The sequence below is a fragment of the Myotis brandtii genome, unplaced genomic scaffold, assembly GCF_000412655.1.
Source record: "Myotis brandtii unplaced genomic scaffold, ASM41265v1 scaffold237, whole genome shotgun sequence".
Taxonomy (NCBI): Eukaryota; Metazoa; Chordata; class Mammalia; order Chiroptera; family Vespertilionidae; genus Myotis; species Myotis brandtii.
The window spans coordinates 6075462-6091800 of NW_005358943.1; the positions used below are offsets into that span (position 1 = coordinate 6075462).

General features: G+C 39.6%; 1 protein-coding gene across 1 annotated transcript in view; it reads right to left on the reverse strand.

Annotated features, from left to right (window-relative positions):
- The window catches only part of BORCS5 (BLOC-1 related complex subunit 5), a 77695-nt gene extending 61362 nt beyond the window's left edge, over positions 1 to 16333 (reverse strand). Inside the window, exons 1-2 of the mRNA XM_005866812.2 lie at positions 16216 to 16333; positions 14579 to 14722 (exon numbers count right to left, since the gene is read on the reverse strand). Coding sequence (XP_005866874.1) covers positions 14579 to 14722; positions 16216 to 16273 — 202 coding nt within the window. The 5' untranslated portion in view covers positions 16274 to 16333. The remainder of the gene's footprint in view (positions 1 to 14578; positions 14723 to 16215) is intronic.
- Positions 16334 to 16339: the final 6 nt, after the last annotated feature.

Consider the following 16339-nt stretch of genomic DNA (forward strand, 5'->3'; position numbering starts at 1 on the left):
GTGTCCTGCCCTGCCCGGCCACTCTGCGCCTGCATGCATGCTGACCAGAGGCCCGGAGCAGCTGGGGGGCGGGGGTCGCCACCATCTTTGGCGGGTTAATTTGCATACTCACTCCTGATTGGCTGGTGGGGGTTGCGGAGGTACAGTCAATTTGAATCTTTCTCTTTTATTAGTGTAGATAATAACAGCAAAAAGGAAGGAGGAAAAATGGAGCTATATTGGAGCAAAGCTTATATATTTTACAAGAAAATATCTGAAAAATCAATAAAAAATAAATTTTATAAAATCTGCAAAAAATCTGAACAGAAACCTTACCAAAGAAGATATACAGATAGCAAATAACCATATGAAAAATGTTCAACATCATGTATCACTGGGGGATTGCAAATTAAAACAATAAGATACCGCTACAAACTTATTAGAATGGTTAACATCCAAAACAATGACACCACCAAAACGGTGGTGAGGATGTGGAGCAGCAGGAACACTCATTCACTGCTGGTGGGAATGCAAAACGGTATATCCAGCCCCTTTGGAAGACAGTCTGGCAATTTCTTACCAAACTAAACAAACTCTTGCCATATTTACCTAAATGAATAAAAAAACTTAATGTCCACAGAAAAACCTGCACATGAATGTTTACAGCACCTTTATTATAATTGCCAAAACTTAAAAGCAACCAAGATGTCCTTGGAGGTAAGGGGGAGAGATCAACCAAAGGACTTGTATGCATGCATATAAGCATAACCAATGGACACAGACAACAGGGGGGTGAGGGCATGAGTGGGGGGTGGAGGGAGCAATGGGGGGGATAAGGACACATATGTAATACTTTAATCAATAAAGAAATTAAAAAAAGTGAATGTACGACCTGTAGTACATCCAGGTATACAGTAGGTCTATTATTCAGCAATAAAAAGAAAGAAGCTATCAAGTCACAAAAGATCTGGATAAACCTTAAATGTATATTGTTAAATGAAAGAAAACAATCTAAAAGGCCTACATAATTTATGGTTTCAACTATATGACTATCTAAAAGGAAAAACTGTGAGCTCAGTAAAAAGATTAGTGGTTGCCAAGGGTTCCACAAGTAGGGAAGGTGGAACATGGAATTTTTAAATGGCAATGAAGCTATTCTGTATGATACAGATGTAATGGTATGATACCAATGTAATGGCGGATTCATGTCATTATACATTTGTTAAAACCCATAGAATATACAACACAAAGAATGAACTCCAACTATGAATTTTAGTTAATAAGAATGTATCAAATTTGGCTCGTTCATTATAATAAGCTACACCAATAAAAGAGAAAGATGTAAATTGGCCGTACCTTCGTGATGCCCACCAGCCAATCAGGAGTGAGTATGCAAATCAACCCAACAAAGATGGCGGGTTAATTTGCATACGCAGGTGCCACACCACCCCAGCCGCTCGGGGCCTCTGGGCAGCATGGGAAGGCGGAAAGGCGGCTCCGGCCAGAGCAAAGGCGGTGCTGGCAGCCAGGGGAAGGAAGGCCCATTCTTGCACGAATCTTCGTGCATCAGGCCTCTAGTGTATTATATTAACACAAGAATATTAATAGAAAAAACTAGAGGGGAAAGAGTATATGAAAACTTTTGTACTTCCTGCTCAATTTTTAAAATTACAAAACATCAAGCCTAAAACTTCTATAGGAAATAGAAGTTGGTTCATTGAACAGATCAACAAAACTGACAAATCTGTAGCCAGATTGACCAAGAAAAAAATGAAAAAAGATGCAAATGATCAAAACCAGGAATAGAAGAGACATCATTACTGACCTTACAAAATTTTGAGGATTAAAAGGGAGTATTATGAAAAACTTTTTACCAAGCAAATGTAATAACTTACTAGAAAAAAATTACCAAACTAACTCAAGAAAACAGAAAATCTGAATAGACCTATACCAAGTAAAAATCTCTGGCCCAGTGGCTTTACTGTGAATTTTATCAAATACTAGAGGCCCGGTGCATGAAATTCGTGCGGGGGGGGGGGGTCCCCCCAGCGTCCGGCCTGCACCTTCTCCAGTCTGGGACCCCTTGGGGGATGTCCGACTGCTGCGGGGTTAGCGATCATTGTTTATCAGGCCTAAACTGGCAGTTGAACATCCCTCTAGCAATCCAGGACTGCTGGCTCTTAACCACTCACCTGCCTGCCTGCCTGATCATCCCTAACCCCTCTGCCTGCCTGCCTGATCGCCCCTAACTGCTCTCCCCTGCCGGCCTGATCGCCCCTAACTGCTTCTGCCTCAGCCCCCACCACCGTAGCTTTGTCCAGAAGGACATCTGGAAGGATGTCTGGAAGACGTCCAGTCTAATTAGCATATTACCCTTTTATTAGTATAGATTTAAAGAAGGGATAAATACCAATTCTTCACAAACTCTTTCAGAAAACAAAAGAGGAAATACTTCCCAACTGATTTTATGAATTCATGATTACCAAAGGCATCACAAGGAAAAACAAAACAAAACATAAACTACTCCTTTGTTTATGATAGGTCGAAATGGTCTGAATGTCCTGCATACAGACATTTTTTTTTATTCTAAACATTTAAAGTACAGGAGTGTACATATTTTTTAGAGTAGGCTTTATTGAGCTTTTTAATTTTATTTCCAAGGTTATAAGTGTATATAAAATTCACGCACTGATTTTAGAACCTAATTATACCCAACACCTCTACAAACATGAGATGTCCCTCCACTATTGTTTAGGCCCACAGGGAAATCTAAGTAAAGATGATGAAACATATAAGGCAAGCAAATTTATGTTAAAAAAATCATTTTTATGTTGAAATGCAAGGTATGTGTTGATAGCAAAGCCCTGGGAAGCTTCATTAGATTACTGTGCACATCCTGAAAAGGGGGTGGGTAGTACTAAATAACTGTTTGAAGAGTCAATGTTCAAGTGACCTTAAAAGCCAGGACATTGGGGAAATTTATCTATTACCGTATTAGCAGAATATGTATAGATAGAGTGTTAAAATTGACTCCAGGGTCCTTATAAGTTCTACTTCCCAATATTCTGTAATGTCTCCTCCCACCTAAAAAAATATTAAGTCTAAGTATAAGCCTTAAATTCCTGGCCCTTGACTTCTTCCCTTTCAGAATATTTATTGATCATAATTTCCTACCCTTCAACCTTGGCTCATTACTTTGTTCACTTGTACCTGCCCTCCCTTTTCATCTCTAAATACTCTTTCTTGAGGACAACTTTAATCCCTGCCCCTAACTCCCAAGAGCTAATGATCCCCTGAAATACCACAGAATTTAATGACTGTAGTACTCATTTGGTACATAGATACTACCCTGACCTGTGGGCATATGCTTTTGTAGATTTTTGTCTCCCAAATGAGACTATCATGGCCTATCTTTTTCCCCCATGACATCTAGTATACTATTATAATGCTTAATAACACATACCAAACACCTACCAAGTGCCAAACTTTATGCTAGGCTCTGAGAAACTAAAGATGATTAAGATACAATCCAAACGCTTGAGAAATGTTTGGTATAATAAATATTTTTCTGAGTGCAGAGATAGCCTGAAAATAGTTTTCTCTTCAAAAAATTAAGGTCACTGAAAGCTTCCTGTGGCAATAATTTTTTCCTTTTCTATCCTGATAAACACTAAAATAACTAATTATAGATTACTGATGTGTTACAGAAGATTTATATTTTTCAACTAGGTTGTGCTTGAAGCTGTGACCTGGTTTTATGAGAAATCCAGATGCTACAGAGTAAACTTAATTAGCGAAAGGCTTTTGCAAATATTGCCTCAGGTTGCAGCAATTGTAACCAGTTTAATAATTGTTTTAGTCTAGTGACATCTAGTGGCAAAAGTGGTAAAAATAGCACTGCTGTAAATTAAACTACATTAAAGGGAGGCCATCTTATAGGGAAAAAAGGCAAACTATGAACAAACTATGATATTTATTAGCATTAAATAATGTTTCAATCTCTCTTTGGCCTATATAACTGTTAACTCCTCTCAGTAGGATTTATCATTTGTTTCCTTGTAGCTGGTACATATTAATCTTGATATAACATAAGATTTACTGAAATAAAAGATACTAATATTTTAATTATAAGTTAGAGAAAAGCTCTCACTTAGAAAGACCGAATGAAGAACAAAGCTATCCCCAACGGTGATATGCCTGCTCCAACAATCTTGCAATTCAAAACTGCATTGTTGTTTACGTGATTTGCTTACTGACACATATATTAATAAATGCTTAGAAACTTTTGTCAATGATTTTAATCAGCTCTTATGAGGCAAATAATTATATATCAAAACTCATTTTTTACAATGTCACTTTGCATTTCATTAGCTTTCTGTGAAACTGGATTTTGATAGAAACATTTTGTTAATTTTATTTTTTCAATCACCATTTATCCCCTTTATCACCTCCCCTCACCCCTCTCCCTTCACCCCTGCAATCACCATACTGTTATCCATGTACATGAGTTCTCTCTCTTATTTTTTCTTTTTTGCTCAATCCCTCCATCCCTCCCCAACACCTCCCCACCTCCCAAAGCTGTCAGCCTGCTCTCTATCTATGAGTCTGTCTCTATTTTGCTTGGCAGTTCAGTTTGTTCATTAAATTCCACATATGAGAGAAATCATATGGTGCTTGTCTTTCTCTGACTGGCTTATTTTACTTAGCATAATGTTATTCAGGTCCATCCATGCTGTTGCAAAGGGTAAATTTTTCCTCCTTTTTATGGCAGAGTAGCATTCCGCTGTATAAATGTAACACAGCTTTTTTTATCCACTCATTATGAAAACCCGTGACTTCTAAAAAATTCTTCCTCAATAATGAATTCTCAATGAATCCAAAATTTAACATACAGGCATCAATATGAATCGGTTTTAATGCTGGAGTTTACCCAAAAATAGTAAAAACCCAATAACATATTGAAAATACTCTTTTGATAACCACTTTTTAAAATATCTAAAAATCATTTAGTTAAATGATCTAACAGCTCTGTGATCTCAAGTAAGAGATTCATGTTCTAGCTCAATGTTTTCCAAAGTGTGGTCCATGGACCCACTTCAGAATCACCTAGAATGCTAGTTTAATATACAGTTGCCTTAAACCTGAACCTACTGAATCAGACTCTCTCTCTGAGTTGGGATCTATAACCAGAATTTTTAAAAAGTTTCTTCAGATGGTTTCTTATGCATGATAAAGTTTTGAAAATAATTACTATCAAAATCATGAATACAGCCCAGCAGGTGTGGCTCAGTCGTTGACCGTCAACCCATGAACCAGGAGGTCACGGTTTGATTCCTGGTCAGGGTACATGCCCGAGTTGCGGGCTCAGTTCCTGGTGGGAGCATGAGAGAGGCTTGATTCTCTCATATTTTTTAAAAAGACCACCAATATAAATTCTTCTAAGTTGTTCTGCCTTTCTCAGAATAGGCTGTTCCGTCCTTTAAGTTCTCCAAAGGGTTACACTTTATTTATAGGCATTATCGTGTTGAACCACAATTTATCTGTTAACAAGATACGTAGTTTCTCTCACTAGACTGTGAGCTCCTCATGAGAAGGAATAATGGTTTTTGTGTTTGTATCTCTAAGCCTAACAATATCTAACAAACAGCAAGCATTCAATGAATATGGTTAAATGAATACATGAAACATCATGGTTCTAAAAAGAGCATGTGACTTTGACTTGTGCCCAGTTCCAAATACTATACAATTAGCATCAAATTAATCTGTTCAATAGCCAGTTAAAATTTGGGGGTAGGGGGATGGAATTTTTAAAAAATGTTAGGAATACCTTTAAAATTCAGATTTCCTAAACATTTCGGTCTCAAATGCTAATGTGTTTAAAAATAGAATTTTTATATGTGGTTTTGGAAAGGTAGAAAAACTGAAGATGACTAACAGAATTTTATACTATTCAGCCTTAGAATGTTTCTAGGCTGTCACTTAGCAGAAACTACTGACAAACCAGAGCCATAAAAGGAAGTACATACATCTATTTTTATTGTCATATTCCAGGAGTAACCAGCTAGCTCATTCAGGAAATGTTATTGCTTACAAAGAGGAAAACATAAGCATAATAAGCAGAGAAATGAAAGCCTTTTTTAAAGGTGGGGAAGGGACATCTAAAGTTGAAAAATACAATTGTCTGAAATTAAAAATAGATTGGATGGGATTAAGAGCAGTACAGATATAACAGAAATAAAGACCATTGTACCTGGAAACACAGCAGTAGAAATTATCCAAAGTAAGGACAGAATGAAAAAAGTTTTCTTTTTAACTGAAAGGTGAGTCATCTGTGAGAAAATACCAAATGGTCTAACAGAAATTGAAGTCCCACAAAAAGAGAGGCATGAGGACAGAAAAATATTGGAAGAAATAATGGCCAAACTATTTAATAAAAACTATAAATGTATTGATCAAAGAACATGGGACACTTAGTGGGAACTCATAATTTTCAATATGGATAGGTAAATATAGAAATAAACATAGGTGCAAAGGTGTGTGCATGTATGTGTCTGTATGTATATGTTTATATATCCTTGCTAAATGCAATGAGAAGGCCCGGCTCTCTACTGAAAGAACCGGGGTTCCTGGAGATTCTGGAGCTGGGGCCAGGGAAGAACAAGATAAGTCTGGAATATTATATTGTCCCAGAATATAAAAACATGTTTGAAGAATAATGAGAAATGTTAAATGAACATAGGAAGCTAGACTGATGGTGCTCTGACTAGTTAAATTTGGAGCATTTTGAGACTAAAAAATAAATAATGATTGTAACAGATTGCATAACTCACTGAATAAAATAGGAATTCACTGTTCCACATTGGCTTAAATAAATAAATGGGGAGAAAGGTCCTCCTTACAGTAAAGTCCAACCAATAATGTTAATTTAGAAGAATGATAAAGTTAGAAAAATCACTATTTGGCAACCATCACTGTATAATTAATTCAAGTCAGAAACATCAATGGATATTATAACCAGTGGGAAAAAAGTGTGTTGAATAATGAGATTTCACAGCATCACAGCATCTCCTCAAATGCTTGGTAATTAAAAAACAAAGACAAAAAACTTTATAATGAAAATGACCAAAAACTGATATTTTCAGATAAATAAAAAGAATTTGTTTCCAGCTGACCTGCACTTGCACAAAATGCTATAAGAAGTTCTTCAGATTAAAAATAAGTGACATCAAATGAAAACGTGAATCTACAAAAAGGGATTAAGATTTCCAGAAATGGTAAATATGTAGGTAAACATAACATTCAATATGCAATGTTTTTCTCTTAATTTAAAAGATATATGATTCTTTAAAACCAACTAAGAAAGCTAATAGAAGAATTAAAATGAAATACTAAAAAATATTCAACTGATCCAAAACAAGTCAGGAAAGGAGCATGAGAGAAACTAAAAGCAGGCAGCACAAATAGAAAATGAAGAGCAAAAGGGTGGATCTATATCCAACCATATCAATTTATATACCAATTAAAAGGCAGCCTGCCCTTGCTGGTTTGGCTCAGTGGATAGAGCGTCAGCCTGCAGACTGAAGGGTCCCGGGTTCAATCAAGGGCACATGCCCAGGTTGCTGGCTCCATCCCCAGTTGGGGGTGCGTGGGAGGCAGCCAATCAATGATTCTCTCTCATCACTGATATGTCTCTCTCTCTCTCTCTCTCTCTCTCTCTCTCTCTTCCTCTCTGAAATCAATCTATATATATAAAACCCTAATATGCAAATAGATCGAATGGCAGAACAGAACCGGTCGCTATTACATGCACTGACCACCAGGGGGTGAGTGCAGAATATGGTGGGCATCGGCAGCAGGTGGCAGAGCACGGAACATGGTGGGCATCGGCTGCGGTGGAATGGTGGAGCAGGTGAGCGGGGGTGCCAGACCAAGGCAGGATACCAGTTACTATCATCAGGGTGAGCCTCTGGTGGTTACTGAAAATTCTTTGCTCCCAAATGCTGCGGTCCCACTGGGCGCTTGCACCCGCTACTGGCACCGGAGCCACCGCTTGCACCTGCTGCTGGCGCCCAGTGCCGGCCCCCATCACTTGGTGCCGTCAGCGGGTGCGAGCAGTGGCTGCTGGCCCCTATTGCCCCTCAGGGCTTCTCCACCTCCCACTGCTCCTGAGGGGCGATTGGAGTCGGCAGCCACCTCTCACACCCACTGCCAGCGCCAGCCCCACTCACATCCGCAGACGATGCCAGAGCCCTGCCAGCACTGGCCCCACTCACACCCGCAGCTGGCGCCGGAGCCACCACTCGCACCCACTGCTGGCGTCTGGTGCCGGTCCCGATCGCTAGGCACCATCAGTGGATGCAAACAGCTGCTGTCGGCCCCGATTGCCCCTGAGGGCTTCTCCACCTTCCCCTGTTCCTGAGGGGCGATCAGGGCAGCAGCCACCACTCGCACCTGCTGCTGGCGCCAGCCCCAATAGCTCCGTGCTGTCAGCGGGTGCAAGCAGGTCCAGCGCTGTCAGCGCGTGGGAGTGGCAGCAGGAGAGAGGCTGCCAGCAGACAGGGGGTTGGGGCCATGCACGAGAGCCGGACGGGGGCGCGGAGGATGGGCTGAGACCCGCCCCTGTGCCCACCGCAGCCTCGAAGCCCACAGTTCCTTTCAAGGTGCACAAATTTGTGCACTGGGCCCCTAGTAAAAATATAAAAACAAACAAACAAACAAACAAATAAATAAATGGCAGACTGTCAGACTAGATACAAAAGCAAAACCCAATTATATACGGCCTACATGAGATATGCTGTAAATATAAAGACAAAAATAGACTTAAAAATAAACAAAAGAATGGAAAAAGATATACTAGCAAACAAGTGTAAAAAAGCTGGAATGACTACATTAATATAAGACAAAATGCACTTCAAGATAGGGCGTAAGACCATAGATAGAAGGGCATTTCATAATGATAAAAGGGTCAATATAATAATCACTAATGGCTTTGTGCTGAATAATAAACTTCCAATGCACAGAAAGAATGAAAGGAATAAACAAATTCACAATCGTAGCTTGAGATTTTAATACCTCTCTTTTAGTGAGAGAATTAAAAAAATAGAAGATTTAAACAATGCCATCAACCACACTTTGACTTACAACACTACACCCTACAACTGTAGAACACATTCTTTTCAAGTGTACCTGAAATGTGTCTTATTCACCTAATAAAAATAAGGTTCTATAATTTTTTGTTAAATAAATGAACACATAAATGGAAGATGGGGTATGCTGACTTTTTAAATATAATTTTTAAAATTTTGATTTGAGACAAACAGAAACATCAATCATGCTCCCCAGGGCATAACCTGGGTATGTGGCCTGACAGGGAGTCCAAACCGCCACTTTTTGGTGTAAGGTAAGGTGCTCCGACCAACTGAGCCACACCAGTCAGGGCAGGACATGCTGAATTTAAAGTAACAATGGTTGGCTGTATTGACTAGTTCATAGTTGAAGAAATGGACAAGAAGTTGAAGCTAATGTTATAGACTTAGAATCATCTAGGCCAGCAATTTTCAACCTTTTCCATCTCATGGCACACAAACTAATTGCTAAAATTCTGCAGCACACCAAAAAATACATTGTCGATCTGACAAAAAAAATAAGTAAAATTTTGATTCATTCACACCAGACAGCTATTGATGTGTTGGCTGTTGTCATTTTTTTCTAAGGGAAAAGAGATCAGTACCCGACTAAATAGTCAAGTATTGCATGTTTTAAATTTTTTTTGCGGCACACCGGTTGAAAATTGCTGATCTAGATGTCTATATTTCAAAATACTTAAAGTTCACTAAGCTAGATGTACAAGTACAGAAGCAAAGTCCCAGCAAATGAAGGAAAAAGTTAAATAAAGAAGCATTAAGTTTCAGGGATAGGCATAGGTACTTTCTCCGAGATTTAATACAAAGAAACAAAAATAGATGCAGGCACAGAGATTTATTGGAGTGAGGAAAAGAGTGAGGATACTCTTGAAAAATGGCTTCACCTTCTCAAGCGGTTTAAAGGACCTTTCGCTTGGGGTTTCCCAGTCTTCTGAGTAAGGCTCACTTTACTGGTTAACAGCTTTGTTAAAAAGGTTAACTGAAGAGCTATCATACATACAAAACTGATTACAAGGTAATCAGGAATAAGTGATCAACTTTTCTAATATGGTGTTTGGGGGGAAAATATACTCTTTGGATCCACCTGGGCCTAGAGTCACCTTAAAGCCATTCAAAGAAGACTGTGCTCTGATTAAGATCCATTCTCTTAACACCCCATTTTCCAAGGCAGAGATAAAATCTGACTGCTGGGAAACACGGGTGTCTTATAAATGCAAAGACTTTCTACCTTCATACTATTTGTCTGGCTAATAGACAAGGAGGTGAAAAGGATGTGAAGAAACCGGTCATTGAAAATCTAGCTCCCTCGTGTTCTCCTTATTGCCCTTTTCCATGGAGTCATTCTAACCCAGCTTCAACCTCAAGCACTAATTCTCAACATTCCATGTGATTTGAGAGCCTTCACTGCTGTTCCATGAGCTGTTGCTCCCCCAAGAAAAGCCCCTAGCTCTTTTCAATTGTCAAAATCTACTTCACATATATCATGGTCTTCACAACCAAACACAAAATTCCCAACAAAGCTGTTTAGTGTCATTGAAGCATCTACACTGGATGTTTGACCTTCCTTGTTGGTAACAAAGACAGTCTCTTCCGTAGTCAGCAAGACAATCATATGCTATATCCAGGGTCAACAACAAAAATGATAGGTCAATTGCAAAGAATGTGCTTATGCATGCGTATGTGTATGCATGCATATATTCATCACCATGAGTAAATAGAATAATTATTTAACATATGTATATATAAAACATCAGTATTGCCTTTAGCTTGTGAATATTTCATTTCTATAAAATGACATAAATAATGGGAATCATTAAAAAATATGAGTGGTTAAATTTTTTAAAAAATATATTTTATTGATTTTTTTACAGAGAGGAAGGGAGAGGGATAGAGAGTTAGAAACATCGACGAGAGAGAAACATCAATCAGCTGCCTCCTGCACACCTCCTACTGGGGATGTGCCCGCAACCAAGGTACATGCCCTTGACTGGAATCGAACCTGGGACCCTTCAGTCTGCAGGCCGATGCTCTATCCACTGAGCCAAACTGGTTAGGGCTGAGTGGTTAAATTTTAAGAAATCTATAGAGTTTGTTTAATCTTTAGGAATCTAACTACTTTGCATCAAATCTACATTTTGACTGTTCTGTCATTACCATTTATTGCTACTTTCTAATTTTTGTAATTTCAATCTTCTACTAAATGTTTTACATTTCAAAATAAATTGGTAAACTCAGAGACTGCTATGACAAACAGAAATTCTTTTGACTTAAAAAAAAGAGGAACAGATACTTGGCATTTGTATGAACATACATTATATTCTGGTATAATTATCCAAAAGGGTTAAAGACCAACGAAAGAATCTGCTTGCTTATTAAAAATGCAAACATTACCTCAGTCATACAAATAGCCCCAAACTCGCCTGGCCACTGCCTCTGCAGATCACCCACCAGCATCAGCATTACATCATATGACATTATGGAACAATAGTGAACTCTGTGTAATACTTGAATATATTGTTTTGGAAGAATAAACTGTCATTAACTTGAATAAAAGCTTTCTGAAATCAAACCTGGGGGGTAGAGCCCTCACTGTGTGGCCCTTTTACTACTTTGAGAAATAGCCTCATCCTGAAAGCAGGAAAGAGGGAAAAAGAGATTAGAGTATAAAGGCTACAGTGATGAGTGGCCCCTGCAGCCGCCCAGCAGACAGCCCGCAGGGCTTTAAATTACCAGACAGAACAATGTCAAAGCAGGAGGCACCTCGACAAATGCTGCACCTAGAAGTCCAAACAACCTCACACCCATCACTCTATTTCCTATTACAGCCCAGTCATTTGAACAATGGGCTTTGCTAGAATTGGGAACTGAGTCTCTTCCTATGTACAAAATTTTTAAACACTTGATGTCCGGATGCCATTGCAAGATGGGCTATCACTTATAGCCATGTGACTTTCAGGCACTGAATTTAAGCTCTGAGCACCAATGTTTTAATCCACGAAATGAAAAGAATAACAGCTATCGTGCAGAGGCATGAGGGGGAGGGGATTAGCTACTATTATAATTATACTTATTATTTCCACCAATTGTCCCCTTTGCCTACCTTTTCCACTGTCCAGGATGTTGCTACTTACTTCACAAGTGAAACATGAGCATCAACTTCAATGTTCACTGGCTTTTTTTTTTTATGTGTTTGTTTGTTTGTTTCCTGCAGTCTGGCCATGGTCACATGTTGCCATTTCTACTTTCATGCCACTCTTATCAAGTGACTTCTCTACCTTCCAAATCCTAGATCACCTCTCAACTGCAACCTGCTACTCACCATCTTTCCTCTCTCCTGAAACTGTCCTCAATGTTCTCAACACACAAGGTTCACAGAGACGGAAAACAAAGCCAGAGCAACACAGCTAACTAGCGAGTCCCAATTAAAACCTCGGTAATCAGTGCAACCAAGTCCAGCTGCATTGCATTGATTACACCTCATTAACTATTCACTTTCAGGATCCCCAGAGATTATTTTAAATCTGAAGTCAGCTTCCCTTAATACAGAGGTTCTCAACCTGTGGGTCAAGACCCCTTTGGCGGTCAAACGACCCTTTCACAGGGGTCGCCTAAGACCATCCTGCATATCACATATTTACATTACGATTCATAACAGTAGCAAAATTACAGTTATGAAGTAGCAACGAAAATAATTTTATGGTTGGGGGTCACAACGTGAGGAACTGTTTTAAAGGGCCAGAAGGTTGAGAACCACTATTAAGGCTTAATACCAAGCCTTTTCCTAGATGTTTCACTTACTGATCAATTTATTATCATAAAATATGACTTATTTCAAATACTTAAAAAAAGAAGCATTAATCACAGAAAATTATTCAGTATATCTCAAAGTTCTGGGGGAATTATTGTTGCTTGTTTGTTTTTAGTATTTCCCTAAAGTGGGACAAAAATTGGTCACATAAGGCCTCATCCAGGGACTAGAAGACTTTAGAAGAAAGGATGCAGCTAACAGCCATGAAAATTCTGACTGTGAGAAGTACTGCATGCATTTCCAGAGGAACAGAGTAGAAACGTGTCCTTAAACCAGCGGTTGCCAACCTTTCAGACCTCACGGACCACCAGTTGGCGACCGCTGGAAGAATACCAATTCCTACCTCTAAGTTTCTAAAGATAAAGGTAATATCTTTTAATATTATTGTACAAGGATATGTGGAGATGAAAATTTCATTAACGTTGGCTTCTTTGGAGAATCACATCATTCCTCAAAATTATGAAAACTAATAAGAGGATGTAATGTGTCATTTTATGTAAGAACCAGAAGAGTTTACCAAAGTCTAACTCTAAGGACTGTGGGGAACAGAATGAAAGCTTGTACTGCCTCATTAGTAAAGCAGATGAAGTGCTAGGAAGAATGAGTTGATATATGGATCATCTATAAAGCACCATTTGTTTTTATATTTTTGTTTTTTAAGTATAGTGTGGAATAGTGTAACTAGTATAGAATTTGACATCAGTGATGAAGGTTCAAGTTCAATCTAGCAGCAGCTATCTGATCTGGCACAAATCACTTAAACATATTTAATGATGTAAAAATTAAGGGAATGATATGTGTATGGAAAGGGGCTTTTAAAATATATAAATGTAAGATGATTTCTATTACTATACATTGTACCAGGTTAATAAACCAGTACCTCATGTTCATTTATACATCCTAATATTTTAGGGGAGAGGGAGACAGAGAGATTCTTATAGTAGAAACCCCACTCCATTAACAGAAAATCATTACCAGTACTTAATGGAGATATGAAAATAACAAAATAAATTAATATATTTACTAATGTAAAATTAACAAAAATATAAAATTATTAAATAAACAATAAAACGCATAGTAAAAGGTAACTACCTCAATATACACTAATCAAGAAGGCTGATGGTTTGTATACACTCTCCCACCTCAATATATACACTCTCCTCTTGTACAATACGGTTGCCAGAATTAATTAAAAGTGTATCAGTGGTCATGGAGATTGCCTCTATGGATCTGAACTAGTCAACCCATAGTCCAGACCATTCATAGAAATATAACAGGTAAGGGCTAACTCCAACATCATTCATTCATTCACTCATTTATTCAGACCCTGCTTTATACCAGGCTCTATTCCAAGTGCTGAGGATTTAACACTTGGAACCAATGCCATCACACAGTCTAGTAGAAAAATAGAGACCGTAACCAAATAAACAATGCAGTAGGTCAATGATGATTAAGTGCTACAGAGAAAAACAGGCAGGGAGAAGGGCTGCAATTCTAAACAGGGCAGTCAAGGAAGGCTTCACAGAGAAGATGCCATTCAAGGGAAGACCTAAAGGAGATGAATAAGGCACACAGATATCTGAGGAGAGTAGTGGGGCTATGCAAACCTTTCCAGCAAGTCCAGATAAGTCAAAAGGCAAGCCCTTACCTTTCAAAAGGGGTTGGAAGGTTGGAATCTCTTGCAACTTGATGACATCGGGATCGTTGCTGACGTTCCGTGAGGCCTGGGAGCCCTGAGCTACAACCACAATATCATCCATCTTGGCTCTGTGCTTAGCTGGAGAAGGAGTCACTGAAAATAAAGTTACACCGCTCAGGAGTTGTATGTTTGTTAGCCACCTCTGTCTCACCAAAGCTGTTTCACTGTAGTTATTAAAAATAATATTTTTATACCCAAAAAAATGCTAACTGGATTTTTCCTGCGGTGGGGGCTTATAAGGGAAATCAATCATGGAGGACCTCCATTTTCTATCATAGCTTTAAAAAACTCAAACATTACAGGAATATATATATATGTACATATATATATATATGAAACTGTTTTTGTAATTTAAAATATTTTATTATTTGGCACACAAAGGAATAGGCAAATTGTGTTTTTAATTTTTACTTCTTTGCTCTTCTTGATGTCTGTCCCTATTTTACCAATGAGGAAATAAGGGCACAAAATTTGGCTGTGACTTGCCAAAAGTCAACAGCGGCAGAAAAGGGGTTAGGAAAGGAACTGGAGGTCTACAGGTTGCTGGTATACATGACCCATCCCTGTGGCACTGCGGTTGCAGAGCTGTCTAGCCACCCATCCCAGCAAACCAAGTACATTTAACAGTTCCTAATTATGGGGGGATGGGGACAAACCCTGATACTCAACCTAGATAATGGGTGTATTCCTGAGGCACCAGCCCCCTCACCCTTAAAGTTACAGGCATTAGTCCAAGAAGGTAAAAAAATAATCAGTAGGTCCCTTCCAGACTGAGGCAAAATTCATAAACTTGGAGGACCGCTCGAGGTAGGTCAATTTCAGGTCTCTTAGGAAAATGCAATCGACTCGGAGGGAAGTGATCCAAACTATCAAGGACTCACTAGTCCAAGACATCCTCCTCTCCCCAAATATGTCCCTGGCTGGGGCCAGAATAAACCTTTTACACGCTACAAGGCAGATCTGCAAGCTCATCACAGTCAGGGTCTCGAGGGTCGATCCAGGGATGCCACAGAACTGCCCTGCCACCTAGAGGCTGCAGTCTCCTATGGCACGGCGTTCACTCTTCCAGAATCTCTCTTTTTTTTTTTTTTTTTTTTTGCTCTTTAAGAAATACCTCTTAATCTCTTGGTAATTTACCTAACGCACCCAAGAGTTAAAAGACTGTACACCTGCCACACATCCCTTCTGAAAAGGAAGCTCTGAGACCCGTTTTTAAGAAGGAGCCTGTTCTTAGAAGTCCTGTCTAGGATCCATCCCCTGCGAGAACCAAATCTCACTCTTGTCAGCCCCGAGTCCCAAAGCCAATCATTAACTAGGTCATCTTTCCAATAGGCTGCGGCCAGGAGAGACAGCTGTTTCGAAAATAAATAATGGGGATGGGCGCCCACGCTGGCTTAGCTGCTGTCTCAGGCGCCCACTTCATCAGGGGATTCAAGGCTAGGACAGATGGTGACTTTAAAAAAAAGCACGGGGAGGGCTTTCGGTGCGTTCGTGCCCGCCGGTCCCAGACCCCACTGGGCTGGGAGGCAGCGCCCTCCGCAGGCCGACACGGCTGCGTGGAGGAAGGTGGAAGTTAGGGCACCGACCTGAGGAGTTCAGATCGTTGGGTCGGCTCTCGGCCTCCGAGCTCTGCTCACTGCCCATGGTGCAGGCAGCAACCGGCAGCGAACAGCGGGGAGGCGGTCACCGCTCCGGCTGGGCTGCGGGGCG